At 51.1% G+C, this 26,774-nt stretch overlaps 1 protein-coding gene across 1 annotated transcript in view; it reads right to left on the bottom strand.

Moving 5' to 3' along the window:
- Positions 1-14,486, bottom strand: part of UACA (uveal autoantigen with coiled-coil domains and ankyrin repeats) — a 31,486-nt gene extending 17,000 nt beyond the window's left edge. Inside the window, exons 1-2 of the mRNA XM_030497790.1 lie at positions 14,357-14,486; positions 206-339 (exon numbers count right to left, since the gene is read on the bottom strand). Of these exons, the coding sequence (XP_030353650.1) occupies positions 206-339; positions 14,357-14,413 (191 nt within the window). The 5' untranslated portion in view covers positions 14,414-14,486. The remainder of the gene's footprint in view (positions 1-205; positions 340-14,356) is intronic.
- Between the last annotated feature and the right edge of the window lie 12,288 nt (positions 14,487-26,774).

Here is a 26,774-nt window from a genome sequence, read left to right as displayed (position 1 = left end):
TTCACGTTGAAGTGAAGATTGCTTATGAAAATTTCACATTCTGGCTATCTGGTATTCTAATCTGGATGAGATTCTAATCTAAGATGATGTATTACACAGATTTATGTATTAAAAGAAGAGGTTTTAGAGCAGCAACAAGATTTAGGGATTAAGTGGCTTTCGGTGGCTTCCCAGCACCGTTACTGGAGCACTGGGAGTTACTTACGCAGATCTCCCTTCCACATCCAGTTTGGTGGGACTGACTCCTTTTTTGGCCAGGATTGATGAAACCTTTTCCACATCTCCCCTTTCAGCTGCTTTCATTAACCTGTCATCATATTTGTTCCAGTCTGTGTTCAGCTGTGTAAGAGAAGAGAAAAGCAAGTGAGCTTTTGGGACACTATTGGTCTACTAAAGGATTTCAACGAAAGGCTGAATCAAACGCAATTTGGGGGATAAGCAAAAAATATCTTTATTTGCAATTAGAGTTGTACCTGTTCAAGATGTTTAGAGTTATTTATGTACAATGTCACTGTAGCATTTCAATCAGCCTGTTTGCATTGGATGTACAGTGCTCCAAGACAATCTGATTAAGTCGCTTTGGTCCTAAAGGAGACCTTGAGGATCAAGCCTCTGGTTTTCCTCACTCTTTGTTCTGTCTAATAAGACTAAAACTAAAGCCACACACAGTACTTCCCTATCCTCATTCCCAAAGAAAGTTTTCAGATGGTTTCTCATATTAGGCTGTCTTCAGCCATCTCCTTCTAGCCCCTGTGTGTGCCACACAAAGCTGCCTGGACAGCTGTCTTGTCACTGCATCTTTACTTTCTCTCCTCTCATCATGAATACTTCCATTCTGACCAAAAAATACATTCTCCTATACATGCTGCATAGGGCTGTGATGAACTAAGGACTTCACACGGCACAGGAAGGGCTACCATGTGCACTTGTACATATATACAATTCATAGAAGAGCAACTTGTAGTATCTCAAGAACCCCACATTGGGGCTAGGAGAGACTTCAGAAGTCCTGCGCAGAGGGAGCCCCACACAACATCACCTGTAGCCTGGTGCTCACCTACCTCTCAAGAGCTCCACTGAAGGAAGGGTAGAGCATCCAAGGACACCTGCACTTCAATCCTTCATTCACTGTGTCAGAGAACATCTTTCCTAATGCCTAGTGATCACAGTTTAATCTCTCCACTCTGCACATTAACAACTCCCCCCTCCTTTTCTCTGCAGCAGCTATAGATTTGACAAGCTTTCTCCTCTTTGTCTCATGCCCTTCAGGGAAGGCACATCAACTGCTCTCACATTAGCAAGGCAATTAACTCCATTAACTAAATGAAGACAGGAAGGTTTCCTGTTCATCCTTATTGTCAGTTACTTGACTTGCAATAGTCTAAATAAGACAATCAAGTGTTTCACTTCCATCTATTAAATATCTGCACGTGCCTCAAAATTTACAAATTAATAAACAAGATGCACCACAAAGGAACAGATAAGTGAGTAATTGCAAGTAACAGAGCCCAAAATAGTACTGCTAACAGCTTCCAATCCAAGCCGTCATCTTCAGTCTCAGCTTTTCAGTGTTCATTACAAGTGATTTCATAAGGAAGTGGGCAGATAAACCACAGCTGCTATAGTTTCCCCTGTCAACCCTTATATAGTGAAGGTATCACAGAGAACTCAACAGGTGAGCTTGGTATGATACTTAAACAGGACCTTATGAAATATGTGTAATCAACAGCAGATTGGTTTCATGAATTCAGCAAGATATGAAATATGTACTAAATTTAGCCCTCTAAACCAGTTCACATCTATCAAGAACAGCTGAGCCTCCAGCTTTAGTGAAGTCACACTGGTTTTCATGTCCAAAACCTAACTAAAAATCAATGAAAGCACCAGAAAAGCAAAAAGCAGAGCCCCAGTTTCCACTTTATCCATTCACAGAATGTGCTTTTCCTCAGAAATGCTTCCATCCACTCACAGGGTGCAGTTTGCTGCTGCTTCCCACCCCACAGACCCACAGGAAGCTGCCAGGAAGAGCATCCCTTCACTCCCCTGTGCTTCACATGCCTCAGATCTGATACCAGACCAGACCCCAACCCTGCACAGTACAAAGCTGAATGCCAAAATGCTGCAAGTCATCATAGATACACACGGCATCAGCACAGAAATGTACTTACTAACTGAACTCACTGAATTTGGCCAGTCTCAAAAGCGGATCTGAACCAGCTCCATTATGTCCCAAGCAGGTTTCAGATGTTAACATCAAATGGATGTGCTAAAAATACACAACAGGACACAGCTTTTCCTGACTGTGTCAGACTGTTCCGCTGGGCAAAATTTACCAAAGTGTGCTATTCAAGAGATGAACATCAATTGAGCTGTTGAAGAAAGAAACCTCAAAGTTTATAGCTTTAAATTGCCTGCCATTACCAAAGCAATGTAGAGTGCAAAGGAAGCACAAGTCAGTTATAAATAGACCACCGCACATCCAGCCTCAGACATTCCTCACCCCCCACTTACTCCTTGTTTACTTCAAATGTAGAGATCCAGGCCCTAGGCCAAGCATCCCACCCCAAAACACGGAGCTGCTTCTCCTCATTGCCAAATCCCCTTTCTGAATGGCTTTATACTCTTCAGGAAATTCAGTTCTGTGACGGAAACCTCACAGCCAAGCTGGACACTGATGACTTGATATTCAAGAAGCTTTTAACAGAAGAAAAAGGCTTATGAAGGAATATTATATTCAAATATAACTCCACATAGCAAAAGAATTTACTGATAAGAGTGAGACACAGGCAGCCTGCAGGTGCATGAAGTTACTCATCACTGTGGATCACAAGTTCCACACCTCACTGAAGAAAGAACATTAAAACTGGTAAACCTAATCATTTCCAAAATAGAGCAGCCAAAGAGTAGCTGAACACACATTTGTTTCTTGCAGTGAGAAAACAGCCCATCAACCCTGTATCCTTCATGCTGGGTTCATCATAACACCCTCCTCTGCCTCCTTGAAGTGCCAAACCCACTATTCAAAAGTCTTCACAGTCATCATATGAAGACAAGAATAAGAATAAAGACCCCAAAAGCTGTGTAATTTTCATGTTAAAAAAAAAAACCCAAAAAACCTCACAAACAAACAAAACCAAAACCAGTGACATTCCATCAAGACAGAACTATCTTTCCCTTAAGACTTTCTTACCAGAAAAGACCAATATTTTACAGGATTTAACACAATAAAGCCTGGAAGACCCACAAAGGACTGTGCCAATGCCAAGTGGACAGAGCCCAGAGCTGCACAAGGTCTCACCTTGCACCAGAGCCAGGCTTTGCTAGGCAAAAGAGGAGATATAGAAAACAGCAGCAACAAAACCCCACCACCAGCCTGTAGAATGATTCATGTTACAGAGCTGTAACCGTCATTATCCCTATTCCCCATCCTCATGATAAAGAAAGATTACACTAATCATGAAGCCGCAGCAATCACTTATTCAGTACAATACTTGCTAAAAGTGACCTGAAGCAGCAAAAATAGACAACTAATGTAACTGCAAGCCCCAGCGTTACCCAGCTAAGTGCAGAACCCCTCTGTCAATCAATGAAAACATGCATTAGGTTAAAAGCCAAGCCAGCCTGCTCGGTGTAACGCAGGATCGCACCCGCCATGTCACTGCTCATACACGGTGCCAGGGCAGCAGCATCCCTCCCAGCCTCCAAAGCCTCCTCTGCCAGGCTGCTGCTTGGGCAACGTTCAGGTTTTATTGTTAAACACCTTAGGAACTGTACATACCAAGCACCAAGCTCTGCACCTCTGAATTCTTTCGCATGTGATGCATTCCGCATCCTTGGAGGGAAGCGATCACATCCTTTGGGTTTGCTACTGGGTTTAGATTGCAGAGTTCCAACTCACAGCTTACACCTACTAGCAAAAACTCATACAGATCTGTAACAAACCCTTCACCAGCCATTCCTTGATCCCATTTCATACATCTTCAGACGAAAAAGAGCATTATTTAAATAATAAATCATCATCTTAGTGTTTTTTCCCCTTTGGTTGTAACATTTAAGTGAATTGTACCATTTCCTATGATGTACTATATCAAATACTGTCACCAAAACATTTCACATTTAAGGAAAATTCCTCACAGGACTCTCAAACAGTTACAAAACTCAAGCTTTTGCATTTCTGCAGTTGCAAACTACTGCCACTGACATGAAACCCAAGATACCTACTGTGTCTTTAGCTGCACAAGAAAACCAACAAGTCATCATCAAACCCACAGCGTCTTGCTGCCAGGAGCAATCAGTTTATCTCGCATCAAGTTACAAGCCAGGGCAGCTCACAAAGCACCGAGGCAGAGTTCAAGCAGGCTGCTTTGAGAAACGTGCTCTCTCCACTGCCCTGAATTCATCTTGCTCCATCCTTCACTTCACTTGGACCCCCAGGTAGGTTTTCCCCATCCTCAGGATCATCTTCAGACTTCATAACTCTTGGAGAAACCGGGGCTAGGGGCCGGTGGAGCCCTCCGTGGTCCAGCTGCCTGCTCCAGGAGAGCCCTGACGGAGCCTCCCTCGGTTTTTGCGTTGCAACAGACTGCTCAAGTGACTCAGACTCGCAAGTAAATGTTGCCCAGACCCAAAATATCTTGTAAACAATACGTAGACAGTCTCATCAGCCCAGATCTATTTCTGATAGAGCAGTACTTGATAGCCGAGCGATAGAAAGCAATCGCTATTAATACATTCCCTGCATGCTCATGCCCTGAGTAACGCGTTGAGATTTCATGTTAACTAACGAGACAAGCATGCAGGAAACTGTACTACAGTGTTGTTATGATCTGCAGACATGCAAACACTCACTCTAAAATAACAAACACGTTAGTCAAATTAAGTGTCCGCTGACATTAACGAAGGTCATGCTTAGCACCACTAATAACACAGGAGGACCGAAATACTCGCAAGAGTAATTTTTTCCTATTCCACCGCACCACAAAGCCGAGACCAGACTCAGGATCAGACTTCAGACAGTTACAATGCGGAGCAGATGGAATGCATGAGCCTATTTGGACAGAAATGTAACTGATTTTAAATTAGAAAACACACATGCCTCTGCTTTAAAAGAAATTCTCTTTTTCCAGCACTGAAACCCATCCGAATAGAACCCGGTTTCAGCTTACTGCTGCTGCCAGTCTGTCTCCCAACATGTTCTACGAGAGGAGTCGCAGAGGCTGTGAAAACATTCACTAGACAGCATAATGATTAACAGGAGGAGGATGCAGAGTCTGCTTTCACAAGTTTTAAATTTAAATGGAGGTCTCCCCAGTGCCATATTTAGAGGACGAGGTCAGCGTGACAAGCAACGTGCTGTTTAGTCTGCAGAAGAGAAACATGGTGCACAGCCAGAGAAACCACACACATGAGACTGGAAGTGACCCAATAAATGGATCTTCTCAGGGAAGATTTTTAAAATCATTCATTCGTATTTGCACAAATTCACTCTTTCCCTGTAACACAATCCCAGACTGGTTTGGGCTGGAAGAAGCCTCAAAGCTCCACCAGTTCCAACCCCCTGCCCCGCGCAGGGACACCTTCCACTAGAGCAGGTTGCTCCAAGCCCCTGTGTCCAACCTGGCCTTGAACACTGCCAGGGATGGGGCAGCCACAGCTTCTCTGGGCACCCTGTGCCAGCGCCTCAGCACCCTCACAGGGAAGAGCTTCTGCCTCAGAGCTCATCTCAGTCTCCCCTCTGGCAGGTTAAAGCCATTCCCCTTGGCCTGTCCCTACAGACCCCTGTCCGAAGCCCTTCTCCAGCTTTTCTTGCAGCCCCTTTAGGTATTTAGACCATCATCAGACATACCAGCAGCACAGATCTCGGGAGGTGCTGAACTGCCAGACACACCACAGAGGTTTAGCTAAGGCCAATATTGCCCATTTGCTATTAACACGGAGCACCTTCCTCCCAAGCTCAGCCTGGCAGGAATTCTTCCCAACTCCAGGTCTCCAATGATAAAGGAGCAGCCCATCTGCACCATGCTGCTCAGCCCAAAAGCAGTACTTGTTCCTATCAGCTTGTACCTGGTGTGCTCTCAGTTTCAGGGCTGTGTATGAAGCAGATACTCTGGGTGTCTGCACGCACTCTGTGCATCCATCTGGGACTGCAGCGCCTTCGGGAGCGATGCGGAGACACGTTCACACCAGCACGCATAGAGAGAACATCAACTGAACATGCACAGAACACTTCTCCCAGTGCTCTCCTCACTTTCAATAAATGATTTAAACTTCCTGGGCTGGAGGGATTCTACCCACATGTTTCATATTTCTGAATGAATTGCTCTATTATCCAGTTTTTCCTCAAGTCCAAGTCAGCTTTTAGCATCCTCGACACCCTTTGGTAAGGAACTGTACAGCTTTACTATGTGTTGCATGAACCATTACCTACTTCTATTCCCTGAACCTGAAACTCCTTATCTTGCCATGTATTTAGCAGATCAGAAGTCAAGCTACTTTACCTACCTGCAGTTCTCATCTTGCAGTTATCTTTGGACCACCACATCACACTACTATTACTACATCCTCCTACCCTGTGCACTGCAATACTCTCCACCAGCACCAGTTCAGGCAGCAGATAAACACCACTCTCCGTTGTTTATTGAGTATACAGCATAGTTCAGACTCAACATTTATAGGACACTCTTTAAATTACAGCCTTTAAAAACAAGTCTGCTCCTCACCCATCATTACAATTAAGTATTTAAAGATGAGAGCAGGGAGAGCATTAGTGACAACCAGCAGAGGTATTTACACTCGGGGCATGTTTGGTACCGAGACTAATTGCTCTCTCTGAGCAAGATGTTCTAGTGCTACCGACAGCAGTGAAAGGACACACCGGGGCTGGCAGTGAAAGCCACTTTTCCCTCTCAACCAAAAGGGGAGCAGGTAGTGTCCTGAAATGTGCAGAGTTTTCCTGCACAGACACCACCCACCCTGGTGTGCCCCCCCCGCCAAAGAACTCTGAGCAAGGACAGTGCTTTAATAGTGATCCCGAGACACAAGAGGACAGAATACAAGGGTTATGGGGGCCCAAACAGGACGGACAAATGAGGACCCCAAGCTGAAGGCCTCTGGAAAGCAATCCCCAAAACCCTTTAATCCCAGCAGCTCTTCTGCCAAGATTTTCTAAACCCAAATATTCTCCAGAGTGAAATCCCAGCAGCCAGAAGGGAACTCACAGGGCTCCTCATGCCACCAAGAGGAGATAATTGTAGTTATCAGTCTGAGCACAATCAGTGAGGTACAACTCCCGTTTGAGAATACACTCGATACACTTTAAAAAGACAATACAGGGCCAGAGACACAAGAAATACAGGTCTTAATGTTGCAGCGAAAAATATTGTGACAAGTTAACTTGCTGTTGAAATAGTGTTGCTCAGGAAGCATCCACCTGAGCTGGAACTGCTCATCCGGAGCCTCCACACACTTTCGTCCATATAGCTGTGACAGCAACTACATAAACAGCTTATTTAAATAGAGCATAGCCAATCTTCAGCAGTTATCCAGCTCACTTCAGAAACACCAGCTGGAATTCAAAGCAGTTCTTAAACCTTTCAGCCTGGAAGCTGACACGAACCTGTGAAAGTGAGCAGAGCTCCTGAGCACTGCTGGCCAGCACATAATCCTATTAACGAAACCCCAGTGGGACACATCCTCCTCTAATGCCATTAGCGGGGGACATAAGCACATAAATCACTGGGAGCAAAGAGCTCTGGTAAAGCGCTGCCATCACCACCCACAGCAAGTGCTCACAAATGAATGGTCCTAAAAGCTCTCCAGGCAAAAGCACCAACATCATAATTTATGGAAACAGTTCTAAAACTGAGAAGAGGGCTCAGGGAGATCTTATCACCATGTTCCAGCATTTAAAGGATGGCTACAAAGAAGACTCCCGTTTTACACGTGGTCACATGGAAAAGACAAGGGGTGATGAGCACAAGTTATTCCTGGAGAGATTCCAACTGGACACAAGAGGAAAATGTTTCCCAATGAGAACAACCAGCCACTGGAATAATCTCCCCAGGGAAGCGGTGACTCCCCAGCACTGGCCACTGCTAAGGTTCAGCTGGACAGGGTGCTGGGACATGCAGCCTAGGTCATGCTGTGCCTGGAAAGGTTGAACCAGATGATCCTCGAGGTCCCTTCAACCTGGGAATTCTATGAAAGCTGCAGTTTCTGAACTCTGTGAAGACCATTAGATAGAATAATTCTTACCAGAGAAGGCCCATCTTTATCTCAAGATATTAATTTTCCCAGGTCAGGTCTCATGCAGTTTTCTCACAGAGAAAGACACTCACTGACAAGAGAGAGTGACTCGGCCAACAGAGCTGTGTCACCCCAGCAAGGTGAGCAGGATAAGGGCAGACCTGGCACTTCTCTCCACCGGCATGTTTTAGTTCTCCTGCTCTTTCCAGAGGTCAGGGTGTATTTGTGCTCAAACCAACGTCAGAACAGACACACCCTGTGACAGTTGCTTTTGAAGTGGTTTGATTTAGTTAAAACCTGCACAGGCCGACAGCATGAAAGGCTAAGTTAGACTAATGAAACTGTTCTTGTCCAGATATTCCCCAGGCGCAGCTTCCCCCCACGATACAGACACACAACAGCCAACATCCATCTATCTTGTAGACTTGGGCTTATCAGCAACTGCCTAGACAAGCACTGCACACTCCAGGTTTGGGGAAGGATTAGCTCAGTTGGGGAAAGAATGGCATTTTATATCTTATAAACATATCTTATCAGGATGTGTCTGTATTCACACACAAATGTGTTGGAGCTTAAAAGTGCACAGTAAGATGCACCGTTTAGTCTGCATAAGGGAAAAACAGGATGAGCACAGGGTTCTTGTTTCACCCACAGGTTCCCACAGGCAGCACATTGTGTTATCACCTCATTTACTGCAATTTCTCCATCATGGAAAAAATCACTGAATGCTACAGAGTGGGCAAGGCTCAAAATGATCAAAACTAACAGCCTTCCTAGGACAGCTCTGGGTCTGCGCTGCTCAAAAGGCTCATATCAAGAAGGCATTCAACAGTTGTGCTTCTTTAAATGTAACTGCAGCCTGTAATTAATCCAGGTAATTTACTCCTAACAAACAGGCTGAAGCAAAACAAACAGTAACCATCTGTAACCTCAAACACTGCCGACTTCACTCTGTTCCTACCCTCCCTAGTACAAGTTAGCATATCCCTTCAAGAGCTAATTACTAATTAGCAAGAAAGCATTCAAGTTACTCCTGGCTCTCTATGTGACATGTCAAACAGTCCTCAAAACCATCCTAATGACTTTTAATCTGTGTCAAATAACACATTTCTTTCTACAAGGAGTAACATGTACTGAACAGCACAACCAGTTGCTCTTTCCGCAAAGTTAGGAGGAAGAACCACCAGCACCAACTCCAGCAGCACACGCACTGCAGTGGAAGTGTCAAAGAGCTCCACACACACCTCCAGAAGGAGGCAAAGTCTGCTAAAAAGTTTAAAAGTATTCTCTGTTTTGTTTTGAACAACTTCCTCGTGTCTCATTGCCAACATAGAACTCACGTGCACTTTCTGCAAAAACATCCTCAAGTTCTCAGCCCTGAGATACAGACCACCTCAGGCACTAGTAAAAGTGATCAGAACTAGTTACGTGCTCTTGGAAACAAACCAGTAGCTTTGCAGCTGCCTTTAAAACACTCTGTTAAGTACATCTTAAGGTAACTGGGACCAGACTTGCTACACCAAAGAACATTGCACCCCTTTACAGCAATGAGAGCATCACAGCTTCCACCACAAAAGAACGGGGAGCCCCAGAGTCCTGCTGCAGCCCAGCGCTGCCCCTGACATTAGAACACGCCTGAGGGATGAATTTCCCCTTTAAGCAGGGAGAAAGCAGCAGCAGGTCAGAGTCCAGCTGCCTTTGTCTGCATTGAAAGCAGCAGATCACACACAGCCCTTCCTCGGGCAGCGAGGCCAAACATTAGCTTGAAATTACAGGCTCCCAGGCGAGGACCGATTGATTTTACTTCCATTTATTAATAACAAAGGAGCAGAAAGTGTTAGGGGGGAATGAAACACAACATGACTGTTCCATTCCTGGAGCAGGAAGCAGCCTCAAGCACATATGCAGAGGGAAGGGAATACCACATTACAGCCTGACTCGATCCTGTTTGGTCACCATTCAGTAATGACACTATGGAGAGAAGTCCAGTCCCTCCAATATCATAAGCATTTGCTTGCTGATAAATACTAATATTTAAATACTGACAGAGTACTACAGAAGTTGTATGTGAGCAAAAGGCCAGATGAACTTAAACCAGATAACCAGCCTTATCTGCAGAACTATGCCTGCAAACCACTAAGGGTATTGAGCCTGCACACAGGCACTCGCTGCACCTCCCGGTTTTAAAATATTTTTAATAGCTACATTCCAAAGTGAATTGCATTGATAAATGCTCCTGTCAGAGGAGCCTGAAAATCACAACGCACCTGGAAACAGGCTGCACCACAAAGCTGCTGCTGAACCACAAACTATCTTGCCTGACCTGGTGTTTCTCCAGCATCAGCCACAAATATCACATAAACAAGCACCTAATTCTCTTTAAATGCAAATGAATCTCAAAGTTGTTTTTCCAAGGAACACACACACATTACCGTGAGCCTTAATAAATCCTCCTGGAACGCAAACAGACTCTGAAGAGTAACCAGTCAGCCTAGGACCTGCCATTTGAATATTACAGTAGCGCTGATTGTGGCCGCCTTGCCTGAAGATGGCATCGTCCGGTCACCCGAGGCTGCCCTCAGCAGGCACAGGGGCAGGGGAGGGAAGAACGACTCTGCCTCAGCCAACAGCGGCGATGCTGGGCAAACTCTGCTGATGGATCACAGCGCCGTGACCGGGGTGGCTGACAGAAACCACCGGCTTTGCACAGGGCAGAGGCGCCACAGAACACCATGGAAATCTTGTTCGTTTACAAACAGCAGCACGAGTTGTGTCTTTTGTTTAAGCAGCTCAACACAAAAGTGATCCTGAATCTTTGGTTAAAACTGGGTTACCAAGCATCTATTTTTTACTAACTGAAGGAATGAAGTAATGTGTATTCCACATCACACAAATAATTGCTAACCAAGTTGTTCTGCTGCACATAGAGAGATGGAGCGTTGCTGATTCAGGAGGCAATTCAGACCCAAGCAGCATCCTTCCATTCCCTCAGTGAAACAGTCAGGTCAAACCAGGAGGTGGTACCTTCCCTCTGCTGCTGACGGGGCAGTAGTAGCTGTTTAATTGCATACTGGGTCAACCCACAGAGTTTCACTCCTTACACAGAGTTAAAGCCACCACTGGACAGAGCAGAACCTTAAACAAGTTCTGCTGTCACTAACTCCACGACTTGCTGAGCTATGACATGAATAACCACAGCTCCTCATACCAGGGCAAGCGCTCAGATGTCTGCCTTTGTTTCTTACACCATGGTTTCCACTAATTACACACAATGTTCAGTTTCTCTTAATTAAAACAGAACCCAACATCACTTTTCGCAGAGGAGAAGGGACTGGTGGAAGTTCTTGCATGGTTTTACTGCTCATTCTCATTACCTGCAGGTGCTCCAGGCAGCGCTGCTGATCTCGGAAGCGCGTGTGGAGCTCGCACCAGCTCCGTCTTTGATGCCATAAATTAGGATACACACAGCTCCAGAGAGATGCAACCTGCTCAGTGACACAGCTTCAGCCCTGCTCAAAGCACTGCCGGGAATCCTGTATCTCACAGTAAGCAGCATCCTCTAGCAAGCCAGCCAGAAGCCCCCCACTTCTGGAGGGGGGACACCTTCCACTAGAGCAGGTTGCTCCAAGCCCCTGTGTCCATCCTGGCCTTGAACACTGCCAGGGATGGGGCAGCCACAGCTTCTCTGGGCACCCTGTGCCAGCGCCTCAGCACCCTCACAGGAAGAATTTTGCATGTACTCAGCATGTATTCTGGACTCTCAGAAATAGCAGCAGCTCACGGCGCTGTGGTCACCCCAACACAGCCATGTTAATTAAAATCTACCTTGTAAATACTGGTGAATGAGGCATCACCTCTGACCCAAAGCGAGGACCATGCCCTCAAAGTTTTGTGCCCCACAGAATCTGATATTAAAGCTTCCAGCCCACACTACTGCAAGCGACAAGCACTCCTCTCACTATTGAGAGCACTGAAGATCCTGAACAGGCTGCGCAGATTATTTTCCAGGCCCCATCAGCCAGCTGGAGTTGGCAAAACCAGATCATTCCGTTTTCAGACACAACATTCTGGATAGTTGTGGAATTGGTAATAACGATCACTTTGATTTCCTGCTGCTTTTCATGGCTCCCCTCCACCACGAGACAGGCAAAGCCATGTCCAGCAGATCCCCACTGGAAGACAGAGGGCACAGAACTACCACCTTAACCCAGAGGAAAACGTTCAGAGGCACAATGAAGGGATTAAGTTTCTCTCCACCCCCCAGGAAATAGCACTGGGTGGGGACAGGAGGGAGGGATGAATTTCTCAAACAGGGAACTCTTTTACACTGGATTCCAGCAGGACCCCTGTGGCTCCTGCTGGCAGGATTCCCACCCACTTCCCCTCCTTCCCCAGCAGTTCGAAACAGAGACCTGGCTTCACCCCATCATCCCCCTTCAGCCTCACTATTAACACCCACCCATGGGGGTGAAGTCTCCCCCCCCCCATACAGAAGGTTTTAAGCTGGTGTTTGATGAGCTAGTGGAGTGATCACGTAACCAAAATAAGAAAGAGGGGAAGGAAGCGTATCATGGGAACAAACCCGGTTTTAAAGGATCTCACTGAAATAGAGATTTCTTTAAAATAACTTCAGTTCTTACAAGTATTAAGATTGCTCAAACCTCCTTTGAAAGGAAAGCCTGTTGAGCCTTCCCCTATGAAGTGAAAGATCCCCATGCCTATTCACACACAAATAGGGATCTGTTTGTCCACTTAATTAGTGTAAGCTTATTTTAAGCTAATAAACAGTTCTAAAGTATAGGACAACTAAAGAATAACATAACCCAGCGCCAGCCTCCACAGTACAAATTATCATTACAGCCTTGTGAATCACTCCCCTGCACGGGGAAGTGCTGGGCACGGTGATGCTTCCACAGGAGCTGTCATCTTGTCAGAGGGGTTCGGTCAGCAGTTTACAAGCCTGAGTAGCTACATATCTTTCAAATGAGCTATTATATTTAAGTAATAGCTTCGGATCCAAGACAAACGTGCAGGAGGATTTTAAAGATAGCTAATATATTAAGAGAGGACTGATAAAAGCGTATCATATTAACCTGCCCTTTTCTGCTATCCCATGTAGCCAGCGGCAAGGTTAGCAGACAGCAGTAAGCTACAGAGTGCAAGTGCCCCAGCAGACTGCCAGGGAAGGATTTACGGAGCGGTCACAATTAAAGATGATTTACCACACGAAGTTATTTCCGAGTACAGCTTCCTTCGGTTACAAAGATCTCTCTCATCAGAGGCCATCGGCAGAGATGAATGAAGTGAAAACCAAAAAAGCCATTTAAAGCCGGTTAACGCTGCCCTGAACTTTAGAAGCCACCGAGAAGGCGGCACAGCCAACTGCACCATCACAAGGGTACCTCGTTTCCAGGGGCTGCCACTCCCCCAGACCCAGTTTTACAGACTGGATGCTCACAAATCCCAAGTATGTAAATTCACCAGCCGCTCTGAAAGCTTTCTGTCCGCTTCCTAAGCAAATGCTCCTCCTGTGCGCTGGCAGAAGCGCTCCGATTTTGCCACAGAAATCACTGATGTCGAACAAGCTCCTGGCAATGCCATGCACACGTACCTCGGCAAGCCCCAGGGCAGGCTGCCAGCCGGAGCTCACACCGGCTCCAAGGCTCTTACGGGCTGGGAGGAAGGTGTTAATGCCTGCCGGGGCAGACAGCAAAACCGACGGCAGCCGGAACGTGCGTTTGCTTGTTTCCCGAGCCACCGGTCACCCCGGGCAGCCTGAGCAGGAGCCTGGGGCACGTGCTCCTCCCGCCTCCCACAGACCAGCGCTGGGACATCCCCCTGCACCCCGGAGTGCCCACCGGGGGCTCCCCGCTCCCCCTCACCGCCCGGGACCCCGCTCCACGCCGACCCCCGGGACCCTCCGCCCCCCTCAGCCCACCGTGGTCCTTCCGACCTCCCCGCCTCCGAGCTGCACGCCTGCGGAGCGCGGCCCCGCCGCTCCGTCCCCACAGGGCTCGGCGCCCTTCGCCCCCACGGGAGCCCCGAGCCCGCAGCCCCCCAGGGGTAGAACTCTCCCCCCCGCTGCCCCCAGCCCAGCCCTGCCGGCACCCACCGCGCTGCCCCCGATGACCGCTTCGTGCTTCTTCAGGCGGGACTTGAGACTCTTCATGGCGCGGCGCGGCGCGGCCCGGGCGGGCGGGCGCGAACCGGCCCCGACGCGCACCCGCCGCCGCCGCCACGGCCGGGACGGGCCGGCCCCCGCCCGCCGCGGCACCCCTACCCGTTCGCTCCACCCACCCGGCACCCCTCAGCCAATCACCGCCCGCCCGCGCGGGCGCCGCGGCCAATCACGATGCGGAACAGCGAGGGGAGGGACTTCCTCCGTTTAAAGCCCGCCCAAGGGGGGTGTGGCAGGAGCGGCGTGGCGGGGTCGGTGTTACCCTGTGCGGAGCCGCCCACCCGGCAGGGGGCGCGCCGCGGGCGGGGGCAGAGGCACGCGAAGGGCGCGGGCGGCGCTCTGGGCCGGGGCTGCCCCTCCGGGGTACCACAGGGAGCCTGGTGGTGCCGTGATGGGGCTCCTGAGGGGCTGCCCCGCCGTGTGTGCCCGTCCCCGCGCAGAGCCGGTGTCCCCGGGGACACACCGCCCCCACCCTGCGGCCGGGCAGGGAGCACAGAGCCCCCCAACCTGGTGGCAGGAGGGAGGGGAGCAGGAGCCTGGCACACGCTTGCCAGGAGCAGAACATGCAAACAGCCTCCCTGTTAATAAAGGAGGCGTTTATTCGCAAGCCGAGCAGAGGCAGCGTTTAAAACAGTGTAATTAAGTCCCTGCTTTGCGGAAGGAATGTCTGAGGGTGGCACTTTGCTGGTCGGGTCGCAGCTGTGCCCAGCCCCAGGTCTATTGAACATCTTTTCCCCGCGTTACTCAGAGCCCTGTCACACACCGCAGCGCTGCGCTGGGGACTTCTAAGGTCGTGCGGGGTTTGAGACTGGTTAATTACAACCCATGGCTTGTGTTTAAGCTCTAAAACCCTGCTCGCTTGAGCTGTTTGGTGTATCTAATATAGGCAGAGCTCATGGTAAATGTCACTGCTTTTTAATCGATTCAGGTAAGCCGTGTGCTCAAACACTGGGGTTTCTCTGTAGCTGGTCTGTTTAGAGGGAAAGGTAACTGTCTTTAAACATACACTGTAATTCCATGCACGTCAGGGTCACCGGGAAGCATGGAAATCCCATAGGATCCAAACCCCAGCCTAACCTCATCCAAAAGGGATTAAATGCAGGGGTGAGCTCTTCAGATGCTCATGCTCTCAATGCCATGTCATTGTGGGGTTCTCCTCCTAAAGAGCCACGCTTAGGGGCAACCTCTCTCCTTCCAGGAGCCACCTCCATTCCCCCCAGATGCTTCCACGCTGCCACGGACTGATGGAAACTCAACGCTCAGCATCTCTTCAGAGCAGGAGCTGGCACCTCTCAGCACCTCTGTCCTGCAGCCAGCCTCCAAGTCCCCCTTGAGCGCAGTTCCAGCACCCCAGCCTGGCGCTGCCACCCTGCCACTGCTGACAGAGGCAATCCAACCCTGCCTGGCACAAACCAGAGTGACGCGGTGGGGGAAATGACAGCAGCAGCTTGGAGCGGGTGCGATCAGGATCCCCCCGTTGATTTCTACCCATGGCAATGGGCTCTCTTTAGCCAAAGGTGCCAAATTGAAAACCAAATTCCTAGAGCGCACCCAAGCCACGGCACCTCCAAAGGGCGTTTGCGTGAGGATCTGCACAGACATGAGGCAGCAGTGATCGCGTCCACGCAGGAATCCAAGCGCAGAGCTGAGCCCCAGCACCAGCCCAACCTGGGGCAGATGAACTGGTTTGAGTTGTTCAGATCGGAACCACTGGCTAACGAGTTGTCACAGAAAGTAGTTGGTTTGCCAAAAATAAGTTTTCATTACTGAAAGTTTCGGCTTTATAAAATAGTAACTCTCAGGATGGAGCTAACAGGAGTAGCTTTCTCCTGCTTCCTTCCACCAAATTTATGCTGTTTAAAGGAAGCCCCTTCCGAGTGACTCCAGGACGAGGGAAAGCAGTAACTCCTTGCTATCATGTTGGAGTGAGGAGCTGCACACAGCAGCTCCCAGTGCTCACCCAATTCCAGAGCCATTCCCTGTCCCCAGATAATCACACATTGGTCTCTGCTCTTTGGAGGCTGCGGTAAGAGGATGGCATCAGCCTCAGGAACCAGCTTCCTCCTGCTGGGTGGATGGTGGGTGAAGCTGGTCCCAGTCACACCGTGTTCCTCCCTGGCCACCTCTGTGCAGGGTAAAGCAATGGGTCAGCGTGGAGCCTCCGCTGGTTTTCCCCGCTGTTGAAGCAGCGAGCTCCCTATCTGAACACCATCTTCCAGCCCCAGCGCTGCACGTGTCAGCGCAAGAACAAGATGTTTCACGTTAAATTACTAGGGACTGACTTGCACATTTGACTGGCATCCAGGTCAGCCGCACTCAGGAGGGATCCCAGCTCACCTCACTGCCTCTGCAGCACACACTGCAGCTCCCACTGGGGACTGCCCGGTCCAAGCCAGGCCATAGCCCTGCAGCCTGCGCAGATGTCCATGCTCCGTCCCTGGCCACGGCGCCAGAGCTGTTCCCTGATTCTGGACACATCTACAGCCTTTTTCTCTGGACTCCTCTCTTTGGTCTCCAAATGAATTCAAGCTGCTGCTGCTAACATTCTTGGCGTGTAGTTCCCACCACATCCCCCCTCCCCGCATCCCATCCCCTCTCTGCCTATTAGCTGGATATATCCTCGCTTGCTCTGCAGTACGCTCTCACCATCACTCTGTTACTGGTTCTTGGCTTCTCCCGCCTCATTGTCTGCGTAGGCTTTCTCCCAGCTCTCTTGTGAGACAAGTCAACACAGGCCAATCTGCTACGGCTTGTGTTTGCTTTGCCTGGGCACAAACAGCAGAGCACAACCTGAGCGTGCTTAGATAAAGTCACCTCACTGCTGACAAACAGAGACCAAATGGAAATTTGGAGATCTTGCTGGAGATTTGTTCCACTGTCTCCCCAAATCAAGGGAGACCTCGTAACAGTCTTCCAATACCTAAAGAGGGCCAAAAAGAAACCTGGAGAGGGGCTTTGGACAAGGGCCTGTAGGGACAGGACAAGGGGAATGGCTTTAACCTGCCAGAGGGGAGACTGAGATGAGCTCTGAGGCAGAAGCTCTTCCCTGTGAGGGTGCTGAGGCGCTGGCACAGGGTGCCCAGAGAAGCTGTGGCTGCCCCATCCCTGGCAGTGTTCAAGGCCAGGTTGGACACAGGGGCTTGGAGCAACCTGCTCTAGTGGAAGGTGTCCCTGCCCATGGCAGGGGTTGGAACTGGATGAGCTTTAAGGTCCCTTCCAACACAAACCAGTCTGTGCTGTCCCCCCACCATGGGTGGCCTGAGCACTGCTGGGCACGGCCAGGCTGCACACACTGGGACACACTTAGTGCCCTTTCAGTAACCATGGCTAAACCTGATGTAAACAAGCAGCTTATGTAGCCCAGAAACTATCACACGCTGCATCTGCTCTAATGTTTCATTTCTGTGACAACCTGCCCTTACAGCAGCACAACAAGGAGTGTGTTTATTCCAGCAGTGTTTGTGATAAGTACTGAGTTAATGGCACACACAATTTGCTGGCCCGTCCTCTAACAGGCCTGGGATCTAATTAATCTCTGGCAAGTCCCTCTGAAACAGCAGCAGTGTTGGCCTGCACATGCAGCAGTCGAGACAGCTAATTGGAGCCAAACTGCACAGTGAGATAGGAGGAAGGAATGGCTTCACTGTGGTGGAGGCTTTTCAGAGTCACACTGCCAAAGTCAGCGTTTCTGCTCATTAGAAGAGCAGCATTTGTGCAAGTCTCTTACCCGCCATCAGAGCTCAAGAAGTATTTGAATGAGCCACAAACCAGCCGAGGTGGTCACACACTCCACAAAGCAGGGTGACACCAACTCTGAGCCTGTGAGACAGCGGAGCAGTGGGTTTCCATAGGGGCTGTGGCTCCGGGACCTCCACCCTGCTCCAGGACCTCTTCCCTGCAGCCACACAGGAGCTGGCTGGGAGCACCTCCCAAACAAACCAACACGTACCCAGGAAGAGCCTGAGCAAGCTTTGGTCTCAGCTATTTCGTAAGACAGAAGAGCAGATCAGTCTGAATGTGTCGCCCTTCCCCAGGCATTTCACTGATCGATCAGTTTGTAACAGGGCACAGAAATCAAACCCCAACATGCCTGAAAGGGAAACGTGCTCCTCGCTTTCTGTTCCTACCTGGGTCACCAAATTACCCAGCTGCTTCCTGCATCACTTGTGCCTTCATCACCCAGATAAATTAACCTCCATGCCAGACACGCATGGAGGAAGATGTAATTTTATCTCCCTTTGCTCCGTGAAGAGTCACAGCCTTGGCTGGAAGGGCGCAGCGAGGCCTTGTTCTCTGAGGGCATCCTCCACCCCATCCCATGGCCAAGGTCAGCACTGGACACAGCACACCCGGCAGCAGCACACTTCTCCCTCCGGTGACACGGCTGTGGGTACACACAGGCAAGCAGCAGGAAGTGTCCAACAGCACACAGCCACAGCACCCCGGCGCCCAGGCTTTCATGTCACTCCTTTCACCCCTATTTTGCTCTGGGTTCCAAGAGAGGGAGCAGGGAGGAAACATGTTTAGACGGAAACCTCCGTGCAGCCAGTGTTTACACACTGTGCTCCTGGGCCAGCCTGGCCTGATGCCGAGCTTAGGAGAAAACAAAGCGTGTGCCAGCCTCCTGGGAGCCAAATTTGACAGGAGCCCGGCTGCCAACTTGGCTGCTCCCGGGTATTACGAGCGGCTATTTCAGACAGCGCCTGGCAGGCACGGAAACGCTCAGCCCTGCACATGGAGCACGAGTGCTTGTCATGGAGAGCTGCCTGTGCACAACCGAGCGGGCAGCGATGGGAATGGGAACAGGTGGGATGTGACTTTCCAAAGCTGTACATCAGGTCAGAAGTGGGTGTAGAAACCAGGGCTGCTGCCGAGACAGCCAACAGAACAGCCTGTCCTATGGAGTCATTACACACCCCGAGAGAAAATAACACCCCAAAGGAAGGGAATCTGCTTTGGCAGCAGCAGTGGGTAACGCGCAGGTTGTGGATGAAGGCTGAGGCAGAACAGCTCTTCCCACACACACGTGTTTGCAGGACAGTGGTTCATTTAATTTTCATGACTCCATGGGGCTCGAGTTCCCATTTTAAGGGGAAGATTTTGGAATATCACTAGGAAAGATTTACACAGAAAGCTTATCTTGGGTCTCCAAGCCTTGCCAAGCACCTCCGCTGCTGCAGGAAAGCAAATATGTTTTCAGGGAAGTGCAATTGTTGTGATGAGGCAGCAGCTCTGAGAGGCAGCCAGTAGAACTGTGTTATAGCACGGTGTTAGAGCACTGTGTTAGAGCACAGTGTTGTAGCACAGTGTTGTAGCACAGTGTTGTAGCACTGTGTTATAGCACTGTGTTACAGCACTGCGTTCCACAGCATCTGTGTGATGAACTGTATTAATTAAGCAGCACATTCCAACAAGCACAAGGGAGCTGAGTTTCCAAGTCAGTGTCACACAGACTGCAGTGCTCACCCCAGAGCTGTGCTTGGGCTCTGTGTAACACACACTGTAGTTGTACCCGAGGATGTGAAGGCTGTGGGGACGGAATTAGAAACAGAAGTGGGTGAAGTGACATGCCAAAACCTCCTCACATTCACACACGCATCAGGAAATCGCTGCCACTAGATTCTGGTTGCCCACAGCACAAACACAAGTGGGGTTTGCTGCTACTTCTGTTTACCAGCAATAGCAGCGGGAGCTTCAATCAGACAATGCAGCAACACAGCAGCTTGTGTCCGGGGCTCCGGGATGCCACGGTACCCTGGGGGATGGCAGTGAGTGGAACAGCAAACACTGTGCAGAGAGAGAGCCTGGTGGGCCAGCAAAGCACTTCAGGAATGGCTCTGGAGGCAGAAACATGAAACAAGCATCTGGGAAGGTGGAGATCCTGAGCTCATCCTGTAAACACTCCCTGACAAGCACTCATCGGTGGGCTGGCTCATCACAGAGACCAGCCCCAGGGACTGCTGCATCCTGGCCTTGGCTCAGAGCAGAGGCAGAGGGAACCTCAGCACCTCCGTGCCTGGACCAGTGCTTCTGGGGTGGTACCCGGTGGAATAACAACAGTGGGACAAAGCAATGGACTGATTTGGTCACGGAGATAAAGCTGTACCATAAATATGGTAACTGGGAGGACAAATAGGAGGGATAATGGGAAGTGATAAGGAGCCTAAAGGAATGTGGAGATCAAATGGAACTTAACCAGCCCCGAATGCCTTCGTGCTCCTGATAGAACAGGCTAGCAGGGAGTGTCCACACTCCAGTTTAACAACTGATTCATTTGTGGTGGAAAAGAGAGAAAAATGTGTCTGCAAGGGAACACAGAGCATGCAAATCCACCTGAACACGAGCAGAGCTGCAGATGGGTCTGCAGAGGGACAATGCTCTGCCTGTGCGAGCCAGCCCAGCCCGAGGAAACATCTCCAGTAGCTGTTTGTCACTGGCATGTCTTGCTCCATCCCTGCTGGGTTGGTTTTACTGGCTGCATTGGAAAGCAGAGCTCCAAGGCAACGCAAATGCAGTTTCCAAAGCTTTAGTGATGGAATCAGTAGCGAAGGGAAGGCTCTTCCTGAGCTTCTAATCCTTGTGTGTATGATGTCCTGGGTTGGACCATCAGCAGCTCAGAGCCTTGGTTAAGCTCAAATGGATCAAGAGTGAAACCAGAGCCCCCTGACCTTCAGTAGCTGCCTCCCACTGTGCCTCTTGGGAACTCCTGTCAGCACAGGAGAGATCCTTGGTTCATTTTTAGGTGGATGAGGAGCAAAGCAAGCAGGGTCTCAGGTCAGCAACCATCCAGGCATGGATTCGCAGTGTACTAATAGCAACCACGGCGTCTCCCACAGCAATCCTAAGCAGCAGCATCTCCTGAAGCCAGAGAAACACCACACAGCTCTCCTGACCTCGCCAAACAGCTTCATTGTCTCTGCCACACTTTGCTCTCCATCTGGTCTGGTCAGCAGGGAACCAGGGTTTGAATCCTGCCTTCTGCTGAGGCAGCAGCAGAACCTGCCCCAGCAACACCAGGGCAGCCTGGGGGGCACAGGAGAAGAGGGGATGGTGGCAGGGGATGCACAAACACAGGGAGAACAGGGAGAACGGGAGTGCCTGGGGTGACCTGCAGGGCTGGCACACGGCTGCCACCTCGCACTGGCACTGCCCAGCTCCTGCACTTCGTGGTACTCTTTGTACATGGTACAAAATACATCTTGCTCCTGCTTTACTGCTCCCTCTTGGATGCTGGCCGGTGGTAACGGGTGTGAGTTTCCTGTGAGTGGGACTGGGTTCTGGAGAGGAGCTCTGGCTCATGCTGGGCAGCAATCTGCGCTCAGATCCAGGAGCTGAGCTGCTGCAGCGCAGGCCGCAGCCTCGGAGCAGCCCTGGGTGCGGGCAGCACGGTGTCCCGCTCCTGTGCCTCCCACAGCACGCTGCGGACAGAGCGAGCACCGGGCACTGAAATACCTGCCCGGTGGGTTCAGGAGCGGTGTAACAGGAGCCTGCCCTGCGCGGGGAGAGCTATTCAGGGTGCAGTTTCTCAGTCTTGTCATTTAAAAGGAGAGGGAAAAAAACACCCATGGACAAAGCATCCAAAGAGCCTCAGAACCGCTGTGAAAGGAGCCTTTTCCTCTGCCCTTCACGTGCTTCATGTGCAGGGCTCGCTCACAGCACACACCAGGCACTGTCCCGACAGTCAAGAGCTCCTCCAGCTCCCCAGGGAGAACGTAACCTGTGAGCATTCCACTGGCTCTCCAAGGGCTCACTTCCCTGGCTTCTGTGCCTAAATTCAGAGCTTAGGACTGCTAAATTCAGGGCTTGTTTTAGCTGGGGAGATTCCAGCCCCGTTAAACAGCGTCAGTCTTCACCTCTCTTGCATTCTGTTATTTGAACATGCGTGTTTGCTCACTCAGGCGGAGTGAGCTGCGTTGCAACTCCATTGATAAAATAACCTGTGTCCTGCTAACAGGGCAGCTTCCACCCTGCAGCTGCTCACGTCCAGCCCGGGGGGTGTTCATACGGCCTCTGCAGCAAGTGCCTCTGCGTGCCCCGTGTGTGACTGCACAGCACCGCTCCTGCTCCCCCTTGCATGGTGCAAGGGGATAGGAGCCCAAATAAATCATTGCAGTAAGGAATCCGTAAGGATTTCCCTCACGTCAAATCCCACTCTGCAGCAGGCAGCTCCCTGGCCACATCCTCCCTGCACTTACAGCTGAATGGTAACAGGAGGAGTGTGAGTTCAGTATTAACTACAAAGACTTGGTAGATGAGGGTCAGGATAAAGCAGACAGTGAAAGGCATTGAAAGCAGGGACTGAACAGCCTAATACAAAGTGATGATAGTAACTTTCCTTTCCTTCTGCAAACTTGTGCACCACAAGGCAGCCCCTGCAGCGCGGTGGGTGCGCAGTGTCCGTGTCCACACAGGTACCTGCTGCCTGTGCTGATTCACAGCTGCCCTGTATCCTGGCGTTCTGCTGTTGGTACTGACGAGGGAGAGAAAACCACTTGTATGTTAGAGAAAAGCTGAAATCCTGGAGCACAAGACCCAAACATCAGGAAAAGAGCCTGTTGCCACCCTAATCCCAGCACAGTTAGCATTCCTGTTAATGGAATTTGGACTACAGCAAATGCTGATTAACATTCCATCTTATTTCACATAATCTTCTCCCCGGCTGTGGCAGTGACTAGAAACACACTGTTTGTACTTGCCCCATCACTGATGAAGCGTGCTTTCCCAGCCCTGCCAGCCAGAGCCATGGAGAATGAAAGGCTCCTATGTTTAACTGATCCTAATACGGATCAATTCCTGAATGCAGGAATGGCATCCTTTCCCTATAAACCTCCCCCCGGATAAGCAGAGTTCGATGGCAGGCTAATCTTGGGCTGGGAGGACGGCGGTTGGCATGGAGCAGGGCAGGCAGAGCCCTGGATGGAGCACTGGTAACCGCCAGCCCATAAATAATGCAGCTAATTTTACACCTGCACTCCCTCGTTCCTGCGAGCGGGGAGCTCAGCGCGGATCCACGGCAGCCAAAATTAGAGCAGGTTACAGACATGATCTTCAACGTGATAAATTAGAGACATGCCGGTGGGTGCCACGTCCTCATCAGCCCATCGCACCGGGCACCGGCAGCGCTCGGTTACAGGGTTTGGGCAGCACGGCACGACCACGGCGCCCGTGGAACTGGATGAGCTTTCAGGTCCCCTCCAACCCAAACCATTCCATGGCTCTATAACTGGGCTGCAGCCGCAAGACATGAGGTCCCCATCCTGCTGCCCCTTCTTCCAGCACCAGCCTCCACCTACCTGCTCCTGTGGCAGGAGCACTGATTTCACCTCCTCAGGTGCTCAGAGGAGTGGCTCAGCACCAGTTTGGGATCATTCTGGGCTTTCCCTTCGTTAAAATAAATCCAAACCACCTTCTGACACCCCATTTGAATCACAGTTAATGTTTATGTAGCATTAATTCTCCCAGGATGAAAAAACCCCAGCACTGGCACGTGAAACTGCATGTGTTTGCACTCGGAGTACCTCTGCTGTGTGAAAAGGAGAAGAGTGAGTGCTGGAAAGCAGAGGGGCCCTCACGAGCAGGGGATGAGATGAGCTCTGTGCACCCTTACACCCCCTGCAGATGTTGGTTTTAGAGCCGTATTTTATTCATCTTTAATAAAATGAATAAAATGATGAATAAAGATGAATAAAAGAATGAATATGAAATGACTCCTGACCCGTGGGAGGTGGGGTTGCAGCTGCTGCACGGGTTAAGCTGGGGCTAAGAGACACATCAGAGCAAATTACGGGGAAGAGCTGGTGATGTGGAACTCCCGTGAGAAAGAACCAGCACGAGAAGCTCCTCCCGGCCGCTCCCAAGGGCTCCTTGCTGCGAGTGACGGACCAAGGAGCACGTGGGGAAGGCCCAAGCAGGGCCTGATCCTGCCTCGGGAGGAGGATCGGCGCTGGGCCAATGAACCAGACCCAGGGACCAGAGCGAGGAATGGCTGGTTTGAGGGCACCACAGCAGCGCCTTTCAGCATCATCTCATTTCGCTATTGAGGGATCCAGAACCTCCTCAGCCAGGCCCGTGTTCACCAGTGCAGCCCTGCTGCTGCGGGGCAGCCCCTTCCCCGTGCTCTGGCTTCCTGCAGGGAAGCAGGTTTGGATGGACCCTGTCCCGCTCCCCAGCTCCGCCATAGCAGCAAGCAGCTTGGCTCTGCCCCCTCTGCCGCACACACCAGCTTTGTCTCTGCGCTCTCAGAGCTGGTGTAAGGTGCCAAGGAGAGGGGAAAGGGAATGCCATGGAAGTGGAAACCTGGCAGTGCCAGCAGCAGCCATGGCAGGATCCTCCAGGGAGGTGGTTTCTGGCAGCCCCAGGCCCCCCCTGCTCCTTCCCGGCCCCAGAGCAGCCGCAGCAATCCGATTTCCATGGAGAGAAGCTGATTATGGCTCCTGACACCCAGGGAGGCAGCAGAGCCCTCGGTGGGACCAGGAGGCTTCGGAGCCACCTTCAGTGGGGGCACCGCGGGTGCTCTTTGCATTTCTCCACTGTTTTACTCCTTGATTGCACTTTGTGTTACTAACAGGAGCAGGTCGGGCCAGGCTTTGGCATGATCCCCACATAGCACCAGAGTGCGTGTAAAGCCAGCAAGCTCCCAGGTGCAAAAGCCTGTTGCTGTTAATAGGAGCCACACATCCACTTAATGGACTTTGGCTTGAGCCCCACAGGGGACCTGTTAGCTCTTGATTCCCAGTGTAAGCCCCATCTTCCTGGCACGGAGGTGACACGGGCAGTGCCAGCACCCGGATCCTGCCCTCACCACAGCAGGACTGAGACCCCACACACGAGGCAGCTCCAGTGCATGAGCACAGCCACGTGCGGTGCCACCGTGTGATGTGCCAGCACCAACCACAGCCCCGAGGACCAAAGCACTGGGGACACCAGGGACCCGCTCACCTCCAGGGATGCCATGGCCGAGCTGGGGGAAGCGCTGGGAGCACTCTGCTGCCTCCTCTCCTCTCCTGTCCTGCGGAGCCAAGCTCGGTGTGAGCAACTCGCCCTGAGGATGGAGCAGCATTAAGATCCCATCTGACACAAACGCTGTGCTGGGCAGGGTCTAAATGGCAACAGGAAAACAAGGCGAGGATGCACCCAGTCCCCGCACCCTGCGGCACAGGAAATCACCCTGAGAACGGAGCAAAGGAAGGAAAAAGGTGAAACAATGTGTGGGGCAGGATACGCGGCTGAAACAGCCACTGCGCAGCACTGCCTTCCCCCCGCAGGGCCAGGGTCACCCCGAGGGGCACATCCATGTCCACTGCTCATCCACAGCCTCCTAAAACCCATTTTCCATCTGCAAAAGCACCTTCTGCAGCAGGGACCGTGGCCAGTGAAGCTCCTGCAGGTCCATCGCTCGTGCTGTGCCCTGTGAGGGAGGCAGAAGCTGTGAGTCTGTGATTCCACCTCTCCAGGGATATGTGAACCAGACACACAGGTACTGGCACAGCTCCACTCACTCTTTCCCGTACGTAGCTCAAAAGAGACTTGTCTAAGGAAGGAGATGGGTCCCTCCAGTGGTCTGGCCTCTGAGCTGTGGTTGCTACACCCCTGGGACAGGCCACACGGGCCCCACAGCATTTGGGGCAGAGGATGCTTTCATCTGAGCGGGTACAAGGCACGTTTTGTAGCCTCCTCCTCAAGAGACACAGCAGGGATTTAACTGAGCTTAGCCTGAAACTGCTGCCTGGAAGGGGACCATTAACACCTCAGGCCGGGAAGAGTTCCCCCTTCCAGGAGGAGCTGTCAGGAGCAGGCAATCCCAGCCCATGGGGAGGCCGAGCACCGCGGGAGCAAACCCTGGAACCCTCCGCTCCTGCCCCCAAAACATGCCCTGCACGCAGCACCCCGGCTGGGCACACGGGGCCGGGGCTGCAGCGCTGGCGGAGCCTCTGCCAGCGCCCCCGGGCCGGGCCCAGGCACACTCCGTGCCCCGCGCCAGCCCTGCAGCCGGGCGGTTCTCGCTCCCCAGATACTGCGGTTTCCTGCAATAACACAGTGATTAAAGCCTGGGCTTTTGCCTAGAAATAGCAGCGGCTCAGACCACAGCCAAGTCATGCAATGCTTTTAATAGATCTGACCAAAAACCTCATTCCTCGTTCCCAAACCACGCTGCGCTCTGGGCAACAGGGGCAGAGGGAGCTCAGTGCCCTGTTACCCACAGGAGATGAAGCTACTTCCAGGGGAGCTCCAGATCCAGAATCCTGCTAGGAAAGGATGTGCCAGAGAGAGCGAGCCTCATGTAGTTAACTGGGTCCTGCGAGTTCCCTTCATGTGGGGCTGGGGAATTAGCTGTAAGTAATGAAGCGAGCCG

Source organism: Strigops habroptila, chromosome 9, assembly GCF_004027225.2.
Source record: "Strigops habroptila isolate Jane chromosome 9, bStrHab1.2.pri, whole genome shotgun sequence".
NCBI classification, from domain to species: domain Eukaryota; kingdom Metazoa; phylum Chordata; class Aves; order Psittaciformes; family Psittacidae; genus Strigops; species Strigops habroptila.
This window is presented reverse-complemented; position numbering and strand designations above follow the sequence as displayed.